This window comes from Tachyglossus aculeatus, chromosome 3 (assembly GCF_015852505.1).
Source record: "Tachyglossus aculeatus isolate mTacAcu1 chromosome 3, mTacAcu1.pri, whole genome shotgun sequence".
In the NCBI taxonomy this organism is placed as follows: domain Eukaryota; kingdom Metazoa; phylum Chordata; class Mammalia; order Monotremata; family Tachyglossidae; genus Tachyglossus; species Tachyglossus aculeatus.
The window spans coordinates 23,292,938-23,314,918 of NC_052068.1; the positions used below are offsets into that span (position 1 = coordinate 23,292,938).

General features: G+C 47.9%; 1 protein-coding gene across 1 annotated transcript in view; it reads right to left on the reverse strand.

Annotated features, from left to right (window-relative positions):
- Positions 1–245: 245 nt before the first annotated feature.
- The window catches only part of GOT1 (glutamic-oxaloacetic transaminase 1), a 29,397-nt gene continuing 7,661 nt past the window's right edge, over positions 246–21,981 (reverse strand). The window contains exons 2-9 of the mRNA XM_038744070.1: positions 11,925–12,106; positions 8,327–8,450; positions 6,444–6,556; positions 6,081–6,185; positions 2,969–3,119; positions 2,663–2,828; positions 1,579–1,721; positions 246–774 (exon numbers count right to left, since the gene is read on the reverse strand). Of these exons, the coding sequence (XP_038599998.1) occupies positions 635–774; positions 1,579–1,721; positions 2,663–2,828; positions 2,969–3,119; positions 6,081–6,185; positions 6,444–6,556; positions 8,327–8,450; positions 11,925–12,106 (1,124 nt within the window). The 3' untranslated portion in view covers positions 246–634. The remainder of the gene's footprint in view (positions 775–1,578; positions 1,722–2,662; positions 2,829–2,968; positions 3,120–6,080; positions 6,186–6,443; positions 6,557–8,326; positions 8,451–11,924; positions 12,107–21,981) is intronic.

Here is a 21,981-nt window from a genome sequence, read left to right on the forward strand (position 1 = left end):
CCTCAGGACTTAGAACAGGGCTTGACCCATAGTAAGTGCTTAATATTATTATTATTATTTTTATTATCATTACCACTACTCCCTTTCTCAACTGGTCCAGTCACAGCACTGCCTGCCCTCTCATCCACCCCCCTGTGCTACTGAATAGCCTGAATGGAAAGTGCTACAACACAGCGCTCCCTTCTAGAGTTTGAAAGCTCGGGGCCGGAGGAGACAGAGAGCAAGGAAGTAAGACGGAGTCTGCAGAGAGATGAAATGTTCTCTTTAATGACCTGGGCAACAGCTACAATCACAATGAGCTCCTTCAAGACTGATTTTGGGGAAAAGATTTTGCTTTCTGGCAAAGATGTTTGGAGTCCATCCTTAACAATACCCGTACAGAAGCAAGTGAAAGCTAAAAACCCATTCATTATGATAGAATGGCCAGGATGTCTAAGTCTTACATTTTTTAATTGACATAGTTTGCCCCTCTTCAGCTTTGGTGTAGGCTTTCCAGCCTCCAAAGCCACTTTGAACAATGGCACCCGCTCCATTTATGTTCTTAAAATCAACTACACATGAATACAGTCACACAAGCAGAGAATGGACACATTACACAAAGCAGCTTTGGTGACGCTGGTTGCAGCGGTGGCTTTCACTGGACCTTAGTAACGGCTTCATGGATGGAAGTGGCCACGTAATCCAGGTTCTTGGTGGTCAGACCACACATGTTGATGCGGCCACTTGGCAGCAGATAGATGTGCTTCTCTTTGATCATGTACTCCACTTGGTTAGCTGCAAGTCAACCAAGAGTCACTGTCAGAGGAGCAGGGGGCCACACCAACTCTGCCCCAATTCAAATCAGCCCTCCAGCCCCTCCCCGAACACTGGGGCTGTTCAAATGACCGTTAGGCTATTCTAGTGGAAAGCTTTAAGACCCCCTCCATTAAAGCTGCTTTTGTCCAGCCACCCCAACACCTAACCCCAAGCCTGGTGTGTGCAACCCACTTTGCATGTATCCACCCCAGTGCTTAGTACAGTGCCTGGCATATAGTAAGCGCTTAACGAATACCGCAGTGAGTGACCAGCCTCAAATCTCCCTGCCTCTCACAAGTCCCAGAATCCAGATATGGCCTTGGTTTTTATCGTTTGGAGTGATTTGGACTTTATTTTCTATTCAGGTTTGTGGCTCCTTAGGCACTAGGACAAAGCATGACCTAAGCGGACAGAGCACAAGTCTGGGAGTCATAAACGGCTCTGCCATTTGTCTGCTGTGTGACTTTGGGTGAGTCACTTCACTTCTCTTGGCCTCAGTTACCTCATCTGTAAAATGGGGATTAAGACTGTGAGCCTGATGTGGGAGTGGGACTGTATCCAACCCATTGTGTGTGTAACCCCCCCAGTGCTTAGAAAAGTGCCTGGCACAGAGTAAGCGCTTAGCAAATACCACAAATATCATATTACAAATGACTGCATGATGGGGAAAGGAGGGAGTGAGATCAAGGAAGAGATCTCAAGATTGAGTTAGGCTTCTGGTTACTTCTTGCAGCCAGAATGCACCTGCCTGGGCAACTCAGAAGCAGGTCTGAAGGGACTTACGGTTCAGGCCCGTAAAACTGAACATTCCGATCTGCTCAGTGATGTGGTTCCACGTTCCTGGCGTGCCCAGGGCTTCCAGTCGTGCCCGGAGTTCTGATCTCATTTTCAAAATTCGGTCCGCCATTGTCTTCACATTACCTTTCCTAGAGGAGAGGGGATGGAAATGAACCGTTATTTGGGGCAGGGATCCAAGGAGCTTAAGTTCACGGTTACTGAATGAACTGAAAAAGAACTGGCTTTCAAACAAAATGCTCTAGGCAGGTGTTGAAAGATGCACTCTGGAAGGGGGCCCAAGGACACCCTCCCACTTGTTGAAGTGATAAATAGAACACAATGCTTGCATTTGGTCCCATGTTACGAGAGACAGAGAAGGAGAACCTAGCAGGAGTTTCTGAGGGCAGTAGAGGGGCATCCCTCATTCCATGTAAAATCAACAGAGCAAATAAGCCAACCATCTATATACTAGCAAAAACAACAGCATGTCTTAGCATTCTGACAGTCTCTGAACTAGGGATCACTTCACCATCCAAAAGAGAGCCATGGTCGTCACGTGGAATTCGTCTGCTAAACTCATTAATCCAATTTAGGAGCCCCTGTCCTCCAATCCCCAGGCTCCCCTTGCTGATCCCATTTTCTCCACCATGGCCCCTTCAACTCTGAAGCCAGCAATAAAAGGCCTAGGGGAGGGAGGAGGGACAAAGCTACCATCCCCGGGACTGGAATGGGGTTTTCGAAAGTGTAGATGAAAAGAAACAATGTAGGGTTTTCCAGGAAGAGGGGTAGAGGACTACTGGACTGCTCTCCTTCCCCTTTGATAGTTACTGAAAGTGGACCACCAGAGAATGATGGAAGGGAGCCTGACAGGCCACCAATGCACCTGAAGGCAGACCCCCTAAGACGGCATCTCCCTTATGTTTGGGGAGCCATTTTTAAGAACGCTGAAATGGGTGGCCTAGAATATCAACCTCTGGGCTAATGGTAAGTGCTGAACAAACGCATCTGGGAACAACTTGGATGAAACGGCCTGGTTTCAGGACAACAGCTCCTCCCTCCCCCTCCCAACGCACTCCTCCCTATACCTTACCACTCGGCAAAGAGCTCAGGGTTGGTAAGGGTAGTGGCCACAATGCGAGCTCCTTGAGAAGGGGGGTTGGACCAAGTGACGCGCACAATCTTCTCCATCTGGGAAAGGACACGCAGGACGTTATCACCATCTTTCCCCACCACGGTCAGGTTTCCCACCCGCTCATCTAGAGAGAGAAAGAAATGTCAAACAAACCCTTCCAGCCCTCCCTTCCCCACCCCTGTCCGGCGGCCCCACCAGCTTTGCTTGCTGCTGCAGCCCCGGCCGTGAGCTATGGTTGACGGCATTTGTCTGGGGAACACTCACTGTACAGCCCAAAGTTCTTGGAGAAGGACTGAGAGCAGAAGATCTCAAAGCCCTCAGATACAAAGTAGCGGACGGACCAGGCGTCTTTGTCCAGGTTTCCAGAAGCAAATCCCTGGTAGGCTGAGTCAAAGAAAGGGAACAGAAACCGGCGCTGCAAGGAGAAGAGGACAATTAGGAGAGATAATCCTTCACCTCCCAGCCCTGACGTTACCTGTTCTGACTACCTTCTCGCCCTCGCAGACAATGACTCCTTCCTCAACTGCTCAGCAACTGCTACTTTTCCAGCCAAGCCCTGTACCTGCTCTACTGTGCACCACTCTACGTCCCTGACCTACAGGCCCTGCACTTCTTCGTGAGTTTCTGTTGAGTGAAAATATCAGCCCTTGGGAAGGGCTCTGCTCCACAGGCAACGCTGTTCGTAGATTGGACTCGGTGGCATATTTTTTTTTTAATGGTGTTTGTTAAGCACTTACTATATGCCAGACACTGTATTGAGCGCTGGGGTAGAAACAAGCTAATCAGGTTGGACACACAATCCACAATAGGGCACACAATCTTAATCCCCACTTTACAGATAAGGTAGCTACGGCACAGAGAAATTACGTGACATGCCCAAGGTCATACATCAGCATGGCATAGTGGAAAGAGTATGGGCCTAGGAGTAAGAAGATATGGGTTCTAATCCCAGCTCTGCCACAAGTCTGCTGTGTGGTCTTGGGCAAGTTACTTACCTTCCCTATGCCTCAGTTACCTCATTTGTAAAATGGGGATTAAGACTGGGAGCCCCATGTGGGACAGGGACTGTGTCCAACCTGATTAGCTTCTATCCACCCCAGTGCTTAGAACAGTGCTTGGTGCATAATAAGCGTTTAACAAATACCACAGTTATTATTATTATTACTATTATTCGGTGGAGCCAGGATTACAATCCAGGTCCTTCCGACTCCCAAGTCCATGCTTTATTTATTCATTCAATCGTATTTATTCATTCAATAAATACAGGGAAGCAGCGTGGCTCAGTGGAAAGAGCCCGGGCTTTGGAGTCAGAGGTCATCGGTTCAAATCCCAGCTCCGCCACTTGTCAGCTGTGTGACTATGGGCAAGTCACTTCACTTCTCTGGGCCTCAGTTCCCCCATCTGTAAAACGGGGATTAAGACTGTGAGCCCCCCGTGGGACAACCTGATCACCTTGTAAACTCCCGAGCGCTTAGAACAGTGATTTACACATAGTAAGCGCTTAATAAATGCCACCATTATTATTATTATTATTAAATCATATTTATTAAGCACTTACTGTGTGCAGAGCAATATACTAAGCGCTTGCACTGCAGTAAGCACTTAATTTATTGAGCACTTACTGTGTGCAAAGCACTGTACTAAGCACTTGGAAAGTTCAATTTGGCAACAGATAGAGACAGTTCCTAGCCAACAAAGGGCTCACAGTCTAGAGCCACACCACTTCTCAACAATTGGGGATGGTACACCCTCTACCAAGGGGACATTCAGTTGCAGGGAGCTGGAGAAGCACGGCTTCATAGAAACAGGGCTAGAACCTGCAACATCAGAGCTCATCTATTTGTCTAGGATACGGGAATGCGAAAAGGAAAGCCTGCTCTGTCTTAGCCCCTTCAAGAAATTCTGATTAGACAGTTGCTTTCCCCAAGACTATAGGGCAAGACTTAACTACATCCTGGGGAACTGGAAAGGAAATTTCATGATAGTCAATTCTAGTGCAAGGTTAAAGGATAAGGTCAACACAGGCTCCTTCCCAGTTCAAGTGTTCCACCCCAAGACGGTTCTGGGATGCTGGTATAATTATAGTATTCAATTATGGTATTTGTTAAGTGCTTATTATGAGCCAAACACTGTTCTAACCACCGGGATAGATACAAGTTAATTAAGTTGGGTGCAGTCCCTGTTCCAAATGGGGCTCAAGGCCTAAGTAGAAGGGAGAACAAGCATTAAATACCCGTTTTACCGATGCGGAAACTGAGGCACAGAGAAATGAAGTGAGTTGTCCAAGGTCACAGAGCAGGCAAGTGAACCAGCTGTTGGATAGGGACCGTCTCTATATGTTGCCAACTTGTACTTCCCAAGCACTTAGTACAGTGCTCTGCACACAGTAAGCGCTCAATAAATACAATTGAATGAATGAATGAATGAAAGTGGTGGAGCAGGAATTAGAACACAGGTCCCGACTCCCAAGCCCATGCTCTCTGAACTAGGCCTCGCTGCTTCTCACAGTTTCTAGTTAGACAGTGGGCTTAACCACTTGGCCAGAGTCCTTCACGCTAGGGTCACCATCCCCCATCAGGTCCACAGACAGTGTGTTTTGGTTTTTGGGGTCAAAAACTGTTGTTGGCTCATACTAGCAGTCTTTAGGTGTGCAAACCTCTGGGCATGTTACTCTCTGGGCCTGTTACTTCCCTCCTCAAAAATCTCCAGGGGCTACCAATCAACCTACGCATCAGGCAGAAACTCCTCATACTCGGCTTCAAGGCTGTCCATCACCTCACCCCCTCTTACCTCACCCTCCCTTCTCTCCTTCTCCAGCCCACCCCGCACCCTCTGCTCCTCTGCCGCTAATCTTCTCACCGTGCCTTGCTCTCGCCTGTCCGACCGTCGACCCCTGGCCCACGACATCGCCCTGGCCTGGAATGTCCTCCCTCCCCACATCCGCCAAGCTAGCTCTCTTCCTCCCTTCAAGGCCCTACTGAGAGCTCACCTCCTCCAGGAGGCCTTCCCAGACTGAGCCCCCTCCTTCCTCTCCCCCTCCTCCCTCCCTCCATCCCCCCGTCTTACCTTCTTCCCTTCCCCACAGCACCTGTATATATGTATATATGTTTGTACGTATTTATTACTCTATTTATTTATTTTACTTGTACATATTTATTCTATTTATTTTATTTTGTTAATATGTTTTGTTTTGTTCTCTGTCTCCCCCTTCTAGACTGTGAGCCCACTGTTGGGTAGGGACCGTATCTATATGTTGCCAACTTATACTTCCCAAGCGCTTAGTACAGTGCTCTGCACACAGTAAGCACTCAATAAATACGACTGAATGAATGAATGAACAAACACCACCAAGACAGATGTTGTCAACGGCAGTTACCTTCATGACGTCAGCAATCAGCTTCCACTGGTCAGGGGTGGGATCGGTGCCCGTTGGGTTATGCGCACAGGCATGAAGGACGAAAATGGAGAACTCTGGAGCACTCTGCCAAGGGGTGAACAAACCAGTCAGTTCTCACTGGAAGCCACGGCAACAACAGCAAAAGTCACAAAGCAGAATCACTAGCGAGTTGGTGAGCCAATGAAAGGCAAGCAGCAGGGAGCTGAACCTGTTCCACCCAAGCCGCTGAATACTAGAATGAACTGGAAGGAAAAACAGCTTCAGCCCTCCATTCATCGCCAGCCAACCTGCCTCTCCTGATTGCCCTAAGTGCCCTCTTTGCAGCTTTTGCCTAGGACCAACCTCCATATCTTCCAGCAGGCCCTGGAGGTTGAGCCCTCTCTTAGCCGCATCCCAGTAGCGATAAGTTCGGATGTCTTTAAAGCCGGCAGCCATGAAGACCCCATTATGGTTCTCTGAAAGAAAAAAGACAATTCCTCTCAGGAAAACCCCAGGTCTATAATTGGGAAACTCAACATTTCATCCAGTATCAGAGTGGCTGCCAGACAAAAGGCCATGGTAAAATTAAAAAAAATAATAATAATAGCATTTGTTAAGCCCTTACTATGTGCCAAACACTGTTCTAAGTGCTGGGGTAGTTACAAGGCAATGAGGTTGACCCACGTGGGGCTCACAGTCTTAATCCTCATTTTACAGATGAGGGAACTGAGGCACAGAGAAGTTAAGTGACTTGCCCAAAGTCTCACAGCTGACAAGTGGCAGCGCTGGGATTAGAACTCATGACCTTTGACTCCCAAGCCCGTGCTCTTTCCACTAATAATAACAATAATAATAATAATAAATATAGTTAATGCTCTTTCCACTGAGCCACGCTGCTTCTCATGGTAGTAGAATAATAATAATAATGGTTATTTGTTAAGCGCTTACTACGTGCCAGGCACTGTTTTAAGTGCCGGGACAGACACAGGATAATTGGGTTGGGCACAGTCCCTGTCCCGTATGGGGCTCACAATCTTAATCCCTATTTTACAGATGAGAGGGCCTCAATCAGAGAACTGAAATGACTTGCCCAAGGTCACACAACAGACAGGTGGCAGAGCTGGAATTAGAATCCAGGGCCTTCTGGCTCCCATCATCATCAATCATCAATCGTATTTACTGAGCGCTTACTATGTGCAGAGCACTGTACTAATCACTTGGGAAGTACAAGTTGGCATTCCTCATGGGAATGCGTAAGCTGCTTACTGCTTGACGGTGGTTTTCTGAAAGGGGATCACCGCGCCCATCCATGACTTCTGAAACGGGATCAGCAAGGGTCAGCTCCCCTCGTACCTAAATCCCGTCGTACCCGCTTGTCCTAATTAATCTCACTTTGACCCCTATAAAGAAGCCATTTTTCGCCATCATCTTTTTTTGCGGTATTTAAGTGCCTCCCACGTGCCAGGCACCGGACGACGCGCTGGGGTCGGCAGCAAGATAGATGTGGTCGCGATCCAGCGGATAGGTTGGTGTAGAGGAGCGGAGTGTGTAGATTTAGCCTCCCTAAGCTTGTTGCCTCAGTTGTGTATTTTGGTTTCAGCGAGTGAGGGGCAGTAGCAGTTGGAACGGTGGATTTTAGTAACGTTGTGAAGGTGATTTGGTGACGGGTTGTATGAGAGAGATGAGTCGAGGATAATGCCCAGGCCCGGCTCTATCCACTAGGTCATGCTGCGAACCCAGGTCAAGCTTTCACCAGTCACCTTGCCCGGGGGCTCGGTGCAGGTAGACTCAGGCCTGGAGCATTTTAAAGACTGGAGCACGTTAAAGCATCCTGGGCTCACACAGCTGCTCCAAACCGGCCTCCGCCCTACCTGCCGGGTCATCCCTGAATCACACATTCCCCAGCGGCTCTGGTTAGTTTTAATAATAACAATAATAATAATTGTGGCATTTGTTACGCACTTATTATGTACAAGGCACTGTACCTAGCGCTGGGGTGAACAGAAGCAAATTGGGCGGCACACATTCCCCCGACCCACATAGGGCTCACAGTCTTAATCCCCATTTTACAGATGAGGGAACTCAGGCCCAGAGATGTGAAGTGATTTTCCCAAGGTCACCCAGCAGGCAAGTGGCGGAGTCAATGTTAGAACACAGGTCCTTCTGAGTGCCAGGCCCATGCTCCACTAGGCCATGCTACTTCATCAATTCTCCCTTTCTCCTTTCCCCGAAGTTGAACCACTCACCCCAGGTTGGCGAAGACACGTAGACAGGGGTTGCTGTGTTGTTTGTTCCATTGTACCACTTGCCCAAGAACTCTGCTCCGATGCGAAGAGCCCCTGTGCCCCCGAGACACTGCACACTTCCAACCTGAACAGAGAAAAGGCAGGGGTCACTGACCAACAAGGGCACTGCGATACGGGCAGTGGCCCCACAAGAAATGTGACCGCTTGTTCCAAGAGCAAATCATCCAGATGGGACAGAAGCTCAGGTGACGACTTTCCTACAGCTGAACAATTAACCCTGGGCTTTCGTCAGCAGTTTCAACTGCCAAAGCTGAAAAGATTACAGGCAAAGGGACATTTAAGTAAGAAAGGACTGAACTCTGTTCTCTTGTTCAAGAGAAGCTTTCCAGTGTAATAGCTTCAGCTTCCAAAACTGGGCTCACAGAGAGGAGACACGGCAATTTTTTTTAATAGTATCTGTTAAGCACTTACTGTGTGCCAGGCACTGTACTAAGTGCTGGGGTAGCTACAAGCTAATCAGGTTGGACATAATCCATGTCCCACATGGGGTTCACATTATTATTCCCATTATAAAGGTGAGGTAACCTGAGGCAAAGAGAATTGAAGTAACTTACCCAGGGTCACACAGCAGACAAATGGCAGAGCTGGGATTGAAACCCAGGTCCTTCTGACTCATTCATTTATTCATTCAATCGTATTTATTGAGCACTTACTGTGTACAGAGCACTGTACTAAGTGCTTGGGAAGTACAAGTTGGCAACATACAGAGACAGTCCCTATCCAACAATGGGCTCACAGTCTAGAAGGGGGAGACAGACGACAAAACAAAACATGTGGACAGGTGTCAAGTCATCAGAACAAATAGAATTAAAGCTAGATGCACATCATTAACAAAATAAATAGAATAGTAAATATGTACAAGTAAAATAGAGTGATGAATCTGTACAAACATATATGCAGGTGCTGTGGGGAGGGGAAGGAGGTAGGGTGGGGGGATGGGGAGGAGGAGAGGAAAAAGCCTGTGCTCTATACACAAGCCCACACTGCTTCTCAATCCATAATCTCCCCTGGTTGAGGACCATTTTGGGAGAGGGGGGCAATCTCCAAACTCACCTTGTTTAAGACTTTTTTTCCAAATGGTAATGGTAAGCACTTACTATGAGCCAGGCACTTTAGAGGCTTGACTCCCTGTCCTGGGATAGCTCACCCTCTCACCTCCCAAGCTTCCCAAGGAGAAGCAGTCCTTTGGCCCGAGTTTATCTACTTCTCCAAATCAGATGTGCGACTGTGGCTCGAGGGGGTGTGTGGTGTATGGTGTTTGGCGACCCTGTAATCTCTCTCCCTTTCATTTTTTTCAATGGCTTTTGTTAAGAGCTTACTCTGTGGCAGGCACCAGTCCTAAGCACTGGGGGTAGACGCAAGATAATCAGGTTGGACGCAATCCAGGTCCCACATGGGGCTCAGTCTTAATCCCCATTTTCCAGATGAGGGAACTGGGGCACAGAAAAGTTATGTGACTTGACCAAGATCACACAGCTGACAGGTGGTCCTCTGACTCCGAGGCCCGTGTTCTTTCCACTACTGTCACGCTGCTCTTTCCCTGTGTTATCCCTCTCTCTCTGCTGTCCATCCCCATTTCCCCCCTCCCTCATTGCCCAGATGCTGCACTGTACTGAACGCTCAGAGCCAGGAACTCTGGAGGAGCAGTCAAGGGCAGCGGGTTGAACTGCTGATGATGCGCTCAGCTGCCTTCCGGTAGGTAATAGCAGAGGAACTGGCTTGTAGCCTTTCATACTCAGCACAAAATGTGTGTCAGTGTGCGTGTCAGGGAGACAGTTCCCATGGATGTGTGTTACCTCACTTAGCACAGGGAGAGTGATGTAGGCCTAATCAGGTTGAGGCATTCTGGCCCACACAGGAGCTTATACACTGACATCAGGCCATGTGGCCTAGTGGAAAGAGCATGGCCGTGGGAGTCAGAGGACCTGGGTTCTAATCCCGGCTCCACCGCTTGTCTCCTTTGCGACCTTGGGCAAGTTACTTCACTTCTCTGTGCCTCAATTACCTCGTCTGTAAAACAGGGATTAGGACTTCGAGCCTCATGTGGGACATGGATTGTGTCCAACCTGCTGAGCTTGTCACCTGTCTACATGTTTTGTTTTGTTGTCTGTCTCCCCGCTTCTAGACTGTGAGCCTGTTGTTGGGTAAGGAACGTCTCTATATGTTGCCGACTTGTACTTCCCAAGTGCTTAGTACAGTGCTCTGCACACAGTAAGCGCTCAAACTTAGAGAAGCAGCGTGGCTCAATGGAAAGAGCCCGGGCTTTGGAGTCAGAGGTCATGGGTTCACATCCCGGCTCCGCCAATTGTCAGCTGTGTGACTCTGGGCAAGTCTCTTCACTTCTCTGTGCCTCAGTTACCTCATCTGTAAAATGGGGATTAAGACTGTGAGCCCCACGTGAGACAACCTAATCACCTTGTAACCCCCCAGCGCTTAGAACAGTGTTAATTTTTTTTTGAAGCAGCATGGCTCAGTGGAAAGAGCCTGGGCTTTGGAATCAGAGGTCATGGGTTCAAATCCCAGCTCCACCACTTGTCTGCTGTGTGACTTTGGGCAAGTCACTTAACTTCTCTGGGCCTCACTTCCCTCATCTGTAAAATGGGGGTGAAGACTGTAAGCCCCACATGGGACAACCTGATCACCTGTAACCTCCCCAGCGCTTAGAACAGTGCTTTGCACACAGTAAGCGCATAATAAATGCCATTATTATTATTACAATAAATATAATTTAATGAATTAATTAATTAGCTTGTATCTACTCCAGTGCTTAGTACAGCACCTGACACATCGATGCTCAACAAATGCCATTTAAAAAAAAACCAAGTGAGGCCCTGAATCGAGCGAATCCCTCAATGTCTTTCCAAGGGAGAGCAGCAACCCCTGCCCAGCACTTCTTTAAAAATGGTATTTGTTGATGATAATAATAATAATGATAATAATAATAGCATTTGTTAAGCGCTTACTATTTGCCAGGCACTGTTCTAAGCACTGGGGTAGATACAAGATAATTGGGTTAATGATGGCATTTAATGATGGCACTTATTAAGCACTTACTATGTGCAAAGCACTGTTCTAAGCGCTGAGGAAGTTACAGGGTGATCAGGTTGTCCCACGTGGGGCTCACAGTCTGAATCCCCATTTTACAGATGAGGTAACTGAGGCACAGAGAAGTTAAGCAACTTGCCCAGAGTCACACAGCTGACAATTGGCAGAGCCAGGATTTGAACCCATGACCTCTGACTCCAAAGCCCGTGCTCTTTCCACTGAGCCACGCTGCTTCTCCAGTTAGACACAGTCCCCATCCCACATAAGGCTCACAGTCTTACTCCCCATTTTACAGATGAGGGAACTGAGGCACAGAGGAAGTGAAGCGACTTGGCCAAGGTCACACAGCAGACAAGGGGGAGAGCCGCAATTAGAACCCATGATCTTCTGACACCCAGGCCTATGCTCTACCCAGTAGGCCAAGCTGCTTCCTCAGCTTCTCTTTCTTGTTAAGTACTTACTAGGTGCCAGGCACTGTACTAAGCACACTTACCCGCTTCTCCTTGATGGCTGGACTGTCGTCCCCAAGAGCTATGCGAGAGGCATTGGCTCGGAACTCGGGCAGGCCCAAGATGGGGAGGTACTCATGGTTCAGCGTGTTGTCACCAGCGATCTTCTGCTCCACTTTCTTCACAACGGGCAAAACCCAGGGCTGGCAATCATCTGTCCGATAAGCTGCAATACAGAAATGGCGGGGAGGTCACCTAATGAACACCCCCAACTCACTCCTGCAAAAGTCTGGAATGAATGACTCATCAGGACATCCTTTCTCCCTCACCCCCTCCGCCACTTTGGTGACGGGCAACGCAACATGGTGAGGGTCAGATTTTAATGATGACAAGCTGAGAAAAACTGAGGTCGCAGAGGGGAAGTGGGGTTCTTGCTGCTATTATCAGCTCCTTCTAAGTAACGGCCCACACATTTCAGCCAGAGGAAGCCAAGAGGTGGAGGGGCCGGTCTAAGCTGTGCAGGTCTCTGCCTTGACGACTCAGAGGCCAAAACGGATAAATCCAAGCTGCCCCTCACCAGACACCCCCATGCACTTCCAGGAGAGCAGGGACTTTGGAGAGCCTGGAGGATGGGAAGTGGGAAGTCACGCAAAATGAGCTGGCATTTTGGACTGGGGGCGTGAAACTGTGGTGGCTCATTGCCTCCATAGCAACTCAGCTTCTCTGCTGTCCCCTAACAACACTCCTCCGTCTTTTCTCCCTCCTCCCCTACCTGAATGGGAACCTGGAGTCACCTTCACTTCCCACCTTCCGGACAGGAGGGATATGCTACAGAGACATAAGTGCTGTGAGGCTGAGGGTCTCAAGGTCCTCTGACTCCCCATAAGTGTCTCTATATTTTTATATTTTATTTTGTTATATATATATATATATATATATATATAATATGTTATATATATTATATATTTTATTTTGTTAATATGTTTTGTTTTGTTGTCTGTCTCCCCCTTCTAGACTGTGTGCCCGCTGTTGGGTAGGGACCGTCTCTATATGTTGCCAACTTGTACTACCCAAGCGCTTAGTACAGTACTCTGCACACAGTAAGTGCTCAATAAATACGATTGAATGAATGAATGAAAGTGTCTCCAAGACCTGAATACAAACCACTTCCAGTTACCGTATTTTATTCCTGGTCTGATTATCCAGCTGATGGACTATCAACTCACAGGAAAGATAGGTACTGAAGGAAATACGTGCCTTTCCAAGACCTGAGTATTTGTTGTCCATCCCTAATAACACTAATTGTGGTATGTGTTAATCACTTCCTATGTGCCAAGCACTGAACTAAGTGCTGGGGTAGACACAAGATAATCAGGTGCCATGCGGGACTCACAGTCTAAGTAGAAGGGAGAATAGGTTTTGAATCCCCATTTTGCAAATGAGAGAACTGAAGCACGGAAAAGTTAAGTGACTTGTCCAAGGTCACCCAGAAGGCACGTGCCAGAGGCAGAATTAGAACCCAGGCCCTCTGACTCCCAGGATCATGCTTTTTTCAATTAGGCCATGCTGCTTCCCAGATAATCAAAGTTTCAGAGCTTTGGCTTTCTTCTCCCTTACCTCCTCCTCCTCTCAGAGAGATGAGAAAGGGTTATTTGTGGACTAGGCTTAAACAAAAGTGCCGCTCACATTTGCCCATTTCTCCCATTATTAATTCTTTCACCAGTGGATGGGCAGGAAGAGGGAAAAGAAGTGAAACTCAAGATTGGCTTGGGTTTTGAATGCACTTCTTTCTGCTCTTGTAAAGATGTGATGGAAAAGGATGTTGAAAGTAATGGTTAGACTGAGGTCTAGGGATTATCTGTGGTTTTCATTTTCATTCTCATTTTGTGGTTTTTAAATTACCTGCTCTCTCCCCTCCTCACACTTTGTGAACCCCAAGTGGGACAGGGATTGTGCATGATCGGACTGTACTGTTTTTAGAACAGCGCTTAGCACAGGGCTTGGAACACAGTCACCGCTCAACCAGTACCACAATTCATGAATTCATTTTCTTTTGGATAGCAGAGTGTCGGCCACGCCAAACTGCCATCAGGAAGCCAGCCGCTCAACAAGGCTCCTTGCTCCTGACTTGCGTTTGCCAAAATAACCAGGAGGAAACTTGCCTCCGTTTTGCCTAACAGAAGTGCCTCACAGGGTCTTTCCTTTGCAGGTCAGTGGCTGGTTTATCAGATTATTCCTATCCATGAGGAACCCAAATTCCTGACCATGAGCTCCTGGAACAGGCAGGAGAAGGATCCCTGAGCAGGATAAGAGCAGAAGATCTCCGGGTTTGTTCCCTCACCAGGATTACCCTTTGCCCTTCACCCTTCCTGGTCACTCCGGAGCTTTCCCAAAAGAGCCTGGTCCCAAGTTCAGGTGGACTCTGCCTCTGTAAATATGAACACGGAGGTGGAGAGGGGCGGAATGGGGAAACGCCCGTTCTCCATCCTTCGGGCAGGAGGGCCTTGCTATTTACCGACGAGGATTAAGCAAAACCCTCTAACAAAGGGCTGTGCACAACATATTATGCAACTCTCCAAGGACTCCCTCTCATGCCCTCCGCTCCATTTGCTACCCCTCTGCATTTTCCACCCCCAAATTTTGGTGGCTCTTTCCCCTTTCACTGTTCAGTTTAGTCTTCATCACGTTTAGCAGTCTAAAGGACTACGGTTATTTCGAGTCCCTAATCTGGGTTTTTAAAGGCCTATTTCTAAGCCAAAGAAAGCTCCAGTTAAATTCAAACTGGCTTTTCCCTCTATTTAATTAGTTTTTTGACTTGAAGGCACAGGTCCAGTAGGAAGCTGAAAATCCCTACAACTAGGATTGAAGCGTGTGAGGGCTACTTAGATCAATCAGTAAATCAATGGTATTTTTTTGAGTGCTTACCGTGCAGAGAGCTCTATTCTATGCACTTGAAAGAGTAAAATACAACAGATTTGGTAGAAATGTCCCCTGTCCGTAGCAAACTTACAGTCTAGAGGGGGAGGCAGGCATTAATATAAATAATTTACAGATAGGTACGTAAGTGCTTTGGGGCTTAGAAACATGAAACGTTCACAGAACTTAGATGCACTTGGATTTGTACCTTTTATTCTACCCACCCTCAGCCTCACAGCACTTACGTACATGTCCATAATTTATTTATTTTAATGTCTTTCTTCCCTTTGGACTGTAAGCTCCTTGTGGGCAACGAAAGTGACAACCAACTCTGTTGTACTATACCCTCCCAACCCAAGCACTTAGTACAGTCCTCTGCCCATAATAAGCCCTCAGTAAATACCACTGATTGATTGATTAATCAATTGAGTCTTCGGTATTTTCATTCCCTGCTTGGTCTCTTTCTGCCTTTTCTCTTCTTAATCTTCTCCTCCACTTCCAAATACTACAGTTTTTATTATTATCACTAAAACTCCTGATAAAAAATGACTTCTTGAGCTATCCTTTAGCTGCTCTATTCAGTGGACCCATCTCCCACATTATCGAGCTTGATGATCTTGTATTGGCATCCACAGTGAATGTTAAATGCTTAGTACAGTGCTCTACACACAATAAGCACTCAATAAATACGATTGATTAAATGAATGAATGACCATGGGCCTTTTTGTTATCGTTGTTAATGGTATTTGTTAAACACTTACTATGTGCCAGGCACTGTTCTAAGTGCTGGGGTAGATACAAGGTAATCAGGTTGTCTCCCATGGGGCTCACAGTCTTAATCCCCATTTTACAGATGAAGTAACTGAGGCACAGAGAAGTGAAGTCAATCAATCAATCAATCGTATTTTTTGAGCGCTTACTGTGTGCAGAGCACTGTACTAAGCACTTGGGAAGTAAAAGTTGGCAACATATAGAGACAGTCCCTACCCAACAGCGGGCTCACAGTCTAAAAGGGGGAGACAGAGAACAAAACCAAACATACTAACAAAATAAAATAAATAGAATAGATATGTACAAGTAAAATAAATACAGTAATAAATATGTACAAACATATATACATATATATACAGGTGCTGTGGGAAAGGGAAGGAGGTAAGATGAGGGGGATGGAGAGGGGGACGAGGGGGAGAGGAAGGAAGGGGCTCAGTCTAGGAAGGCCTCCTGGAGGAGGTGAGCTCTCAGTAGGGCCTTGAAGGGAGGAAAAGAGCTAGCTTGGTGGATGGGCAGAGGGAGGGCATTCCAGGCCCAGCGGATGACGTGGGCCGGGCGTCAATGGCAGGACAGGCGAGAACGAGGCACGGTGAAGAGATTAGCGGCAGAGGAGCTGAGGGTGCGGGGTGGGCTGGAGAAGGAGGGAAGGGAGGTGACGTAGGAGGGGGCGAGGTGATGGACAGCCTTGAAGCCCAGGGTGAGGAGTTTCTGCCTGATGCACAGACTGATTGGTAGCCCCTGGAGATTTTTGAGGAGGTCACCCAAAAGACAAGTGGAGGAGGCAGGATTAGAACTCAGGTCCTTCTGATTCCCAGGCCCGTGCTCTATCCACTAGGCCATGTTTCATGAGGTAAAATCATTTTTGTGCACCCACCCCAGCTTGAACACCAAAGAGCAATGGTGCTGCCCAGCCCCCCACAGCTTACTGGATCCTGCTGGATCCTGAGGGGCTGCAGGACTCCAGGGTCCCCAGGACAGCTTGGGTCAGGGGCACCCCCAGCCCTGAAATGCCCTCTGGAGTGAATAACAGACTAATAATATGAGAAGCAGCGTGGTCTAGTGGCAAGAGTGTGGGCTTGGGAGTCGGAGGTTGTGGGTTTTAATCCCGGCTCTGCCACCTGTCTGCTGTTTGACCTCAGGCAAGTCACTTAACTTCTCTGTGCCTCAGTTATCTCATCTGTAAAATGGGGATTAAGACTGCGAGCCCCATGTGGGACAACCTGATTACCTTGTATCTACCCCAGGGCTTAGAACAGTGCTTGGCACACAGTAAGCACTTAACAAATTCCATTATTATTACTATTATTATAACAGAGCATCCTTCTTGTTTCCCTAGCACCAATCAGTGTGCACACTTACTGTGTGCACAGCATTGTACTAAGTCTTGGGGAAGTACAATACAAGGTGGTAGACAAGAACCCTGCCCATAGGGAGCTTACAGTCTACAGTGGTAGGCAAACACTGAAGTAAATTACAGTTAGGGGAAATAGTAGAGTATAAGGACACGTACATAAGTGCTGTGGGGCTGGGGTGAGCATCAAAGTACTTATGGGGAACACAGCCAAGTGCATATGGGGTGCCATTTGGTGGCACGTTAGGATTCCTAAAGCCCACAGGGATGCCAGTATGTGAGCACACCAGCTTTGATGAGTCACAGTCACTAGGAAAGCAAGGACTTTGGGAAACAGGAAAAAGACCTCCTCTTTCACCACTCCTTCCTTCTCCTGCTTCACCCTAGTCCTTCTCATAATAATAATAATAATGGCATTTATTAACCGCTTACTATGTGCAAAGCACTGTTCTAAGCGCTGGGGAGTTGCAAGGTGATCAGGTGGTCCCATGGGGGGCTCACAGTCTTAATCCCCATTTTACAGATGAGGTAACTGAGGCACAGAGAAGTGACTTGCCCAAAGTCACACAGCTGACAATTGGCGGGGCCGGGATCTGAACCCATGACCTCTGACTCCAAAGCCCGTGCTCTTTCCACCAAGCCACGCAGTGATCCTTTCAAACCAGAGCAGGTAGGCAGCTCCATAACAAGATAATAGGCCCCTGGAGTTACTTGTTTCATGTTGCTCTTACTAATAAATGCACCTACCAGGTGGCTCTATTGTTCATGAGACACAACCAAGTATTATCATCAAAGGGATTTTAACCAGTATTAATGTGTGGTTTTTGTTTCCAATTATACTTGGATTAAAACCAACATCATTTCGTTAGTATAGGCCCGGTCACACTGATATACAGAAATAAATGAAAGAGAAGTTCAGAACCGTCCCCAGGTATCAAGACAAACTGTAATCCCGATGTCTTTAGTTCCCTGCCTGCCACCACCCTCGTGGCTTCGTGGAAAGAACACAGGCTTTGGAGTCAGAGGTCGTGGGTTCTAATTCCGACTCTGCCATTTGTCTGCTGTGTGACTTTGAGCAAATCACTTAACTTCTCTGTGCCTTAGTTACCTCATCTGTAAAATGGGGATTAAGACTGGGCGCCCCACATAGGACAACCTGATAACCTTGTATCTATCCCAGCACTTAGAACAGTGCTCAGCACATTGTAAGTGCTTAATAAATATCATCATTATTATTATCATCCTTGGCACTTGGACCCCACCCCTACAACATGTTTCAGGGCTTCTACCAGAGCATTTCCCAGAGGACTCGGCATAAATCCTTGCACACATTTTTTTAGTCCTCAGCACTAGGGAGAATCCCTGCCCTTGCCCTTATCCTGGGGACACACACTCATTATAAAGCCTCTTTCCCCTAGCCTACAATTTGATGAATCCATTCAATCGTATTTACTGAGTGCTTACTGTGTGCAGAGCACTGTACTAAGCGCTTGGGAAGTACAAGTTGGCAACATATAGAGACGGTCCCTACCCAACAGCGGGCTTTCTAATGTAAGTGATTCGAATCAGTCTAGGAGGTCACATTTGGAATAAGCATTCACAGTGCTGCAGTGGCCCCAGCTACTCCACATAAACAGTGTACTGAGTGGAAGGAGCTCGGGCTTGGGAGTCAGAGGTCATGGGTTGCAATCCCAGCTCTGCCACTTGTCTGCTGTGTGACCTTGGGCAAGTCACTTAAATTCTCTGAGCCTCAGTTACCTCATCTGTAAAATGGGGATTACGACTGTGAGCCCCACGTGGGACAACCTGATCACCTTGTATGTCCCACCAATGCTTAGAACAGTGTTTTGCATCTACTAAGCACTTAACAAATGCCATCATTATCATTATTATTATTATTATTATAAACTCATCTGTAAGACTGTAAGCTCATTGTGGGCAGGGAATGTGTGTTATACTACACTCTCCCAAGTACTTAGTACAGTGCTCTGCACACAGTAAGTGCTTAATAAATACGATTGACTGACTGACCTCCTTGATTTGGAGAGGGGATTGGATTCAACATGCTGAAGTAGTACCCTGATCCAGATAGGAACTCAATCAATCAATGGTATTTACTGGGTGCTTATTATGTGCAGAGCCCTGTACTAAGCGCTTGGAAGAGTACGATACAACAGAGTTGGCAGGCATGTTCCCTCCCACAACCCACCCCCTCCGCGGACCCTTCCCCTTTGCTCACCTTGGGCAGAGGTGGCATAGACCTAATCTAGGGGAAATCAATCAATCAATCAATTGTATTTATTGAGCGCTTACTGTGTGCAGAGCACTGTACTAAGCATTTGGGAAGTACAAGTTGGCAACATATAGAGACAGTCCCTACCCAACAGTGGGCTCACAGTCTAGAAAGTCACTCTGACTCTAGGTACCAGGGTGTGAAATTAGAAGGGAAGGGAAGAGAGATGGCTGAGGGAGAGGGGAATGATAGTCTCTGCCATAGTGCCAAGGAGGAATTCATTCACTCATTCAATCGTATTTACTAAGCACTTATTGTTTGCAGAACACTGTACTAAGCACTTGGGAAAGTACAATACAGCAATAAAGAATTACAGTCCCTGCCCACAGTGAGCTCACAATCTGGGAGGAGGGGGAGCAGACATCAATACAAATAGACATCAATATAAATAAATAAAATTACAGATATATTCATAAATGCCATGGGGCAGGAAGAGGGGAGAGCAAACGGAGCAAGTCAGGGTGAGGCAGAAGGGAGTGGGAGATGAGGAAAAGTGGGGCATAGTCTGGAAAGGCCTCTTGGAGTTGCCAAGGGCCTTCCGCCCACCAATCAATCAATCAATCGTATTTATTGAGCGCTTACTGTGTGCAGAGCACTGTACTAAGCGCTTGGGAAGTACAAGTTGGCAACATATAGAGACAGTCCCTACCCAACAGTGGGCTCACAGTCTAAAAGGGGGAGACAGAACAAAACCAAACATACTAACAAAATAAAATAAATAGAATAGATATAAATGATGGCATTTATTAAGCACTTACTATGTGCAAAGCACAGTTCTAAGCACTGGGGAGGTTACAAGGTGATCAGGTTATCCCCACAGGGGGCTCATAGTCTTAATCCCCATTTTACAGATGAGGGAACTAAGGAACAGGGAAGTTAAGTGACTTGCCCAAAGTCACACAGCTGACAGGTGGCGGAGCCGGAATTTGAACCCATGACCTTTGACTCCAAAGCCCATGCTCTTTCCACTGAGCCACGCTGCTTCTCTAATAGATATGTACAAGTAAAATAAATAAATAAATACATAGAGTAATAAATATGTACAAACATATATACATGTATACAGGTGCTGTGGGGAAGGGAAGGAGGTAAGATGATGGGGATGGAGAGGGGGACGAGGGGTAGAGGAAGGAAGGGGCTCAGTCTGGGAAGGCCTCCTGGAGGAGGTGAGCTCTCAGTACGGCCTTGAAGGGAGGAAGTGAGCTAGCTTGGCGGATGGGCAGAGGGAGGGCATTCCAGGCCCGGGGGATGACGTGGGCCGGGGGTCGATGGCAGGACGGGCGAGAACGAGGCACAGTGAGGAGATTAGCAGCAGAGGAGCGGAGGGTGCGGGCTGGGCTGGAGAAGGAAAGAAGGGAGGTGAGGTAGGAGGGTGCGAGGTGATGGACAGCCTTGAAGCCCAGGGTGAGGAGTTTCTGCCTGATGCGCAGATTGATTGGTAGCCATTGGAGACTTTTGAGGAGGGGAGTAACATGCCCAGAGCGTTTCTGGACAAAGACAATCCGGGCAGCAGCACGAAGTATGGATTGAAGTGGGGAGAGACACGAGAATGGGAGATCAGAGAGAAGGCTGATACAGTAGTCCAGACGGGATAGGATGAGAGCTTGAACGAGCAGGGTAGCGGTTTGGATGGAGAGGAAAGGGCGGATCTTGGCAATGTTGCGGAGCTGAGACCGGTAGGTTTCGGTGACGGCTTGGATGTGAGGGGTGAATGAGAGAGCGGAGTCGAGGATGACACCAAGGTTGCGGGCTTGTGAGACAGGAAGGATGGTAGTGCCGTCAACAAAGATGGGAAAGTCAGGGAGAGGGCAGGGTTTGGGAGGGAAGACAAGGAGTTCAGTCTTGGACATGTTGAGTTTTAGGTGGCGGGTAGACATCAAGATGGAGATGTTCTGAAGGCAGGAGGAGATGCAAGCCTGGAGAGAGGGGGAGGGAGCAGGGGCAGAGATGTAGATCTGGGTGTCATCAGCCTAGAGATGATAGTTGAAGCCGTGGGAGCAAATGAGGTCACCAAGGGAGTGAGTGTAGACCGAGAACAGAAGGGGACCAAGCACCGAACCTTGGGGAACCCGCACAGTAAGAGGATGGGAGGGGGAGGAGGAGCCTGCAAAAGAGACTGAGAACGAAGCCAAGGTCGGATAGCATGTTGAGGAGAAGGGGGTTGTCCACAGTGTCGAAGGCAGCTGAGAGGTCGAGGAGGATTAGGATAGAGTACGAGCTGTTGGATTTGGCAAGCAGGAGGTCATTGGTGACCTTTGAGAGGGCAGTTTCCGTGGAACGTAGGGGACGGAAGCCAGACTGCAGGGGGTCGAGGAGAGAGTTGGTGTTGAGGAATTCGAGGCAGCGCGTGTAGACAACTCGTTCAAGGAGTTTGGAAAGGAATGGTAGGAGGGATATGGGGCGATAACTAGAAGGTGAGGTGGGGTCAAGAGAGGGTTTTTTAGGATGGGAGAGACATGGGCATGTTTGAAGGCAGAGGGGAAGGAACAAGTGGAGAGTGAGTGGTTGAAGATGGAATTTAAGGAGGGGAGAAGGGATGGAGCGAGAGATTTCATGAGATGAGGGGGAATGGGGTCAGAAGCACAGGTGGCCAGAGTAGCACTTGAGAGGAGGGAGGAGAGCTCCTCTGAGGATACTACTGGAAAGGATGGGAGAGTAGCAGAGAGTGTTGAGAGCCGACAGGTTGGAGAAGGGCGGGAGTGACTTTGGGGAGGTCGGACCTGATGGATTTAATTTTGTTAATGAAGTAGGAGGCCAGATCGTTGGGGGT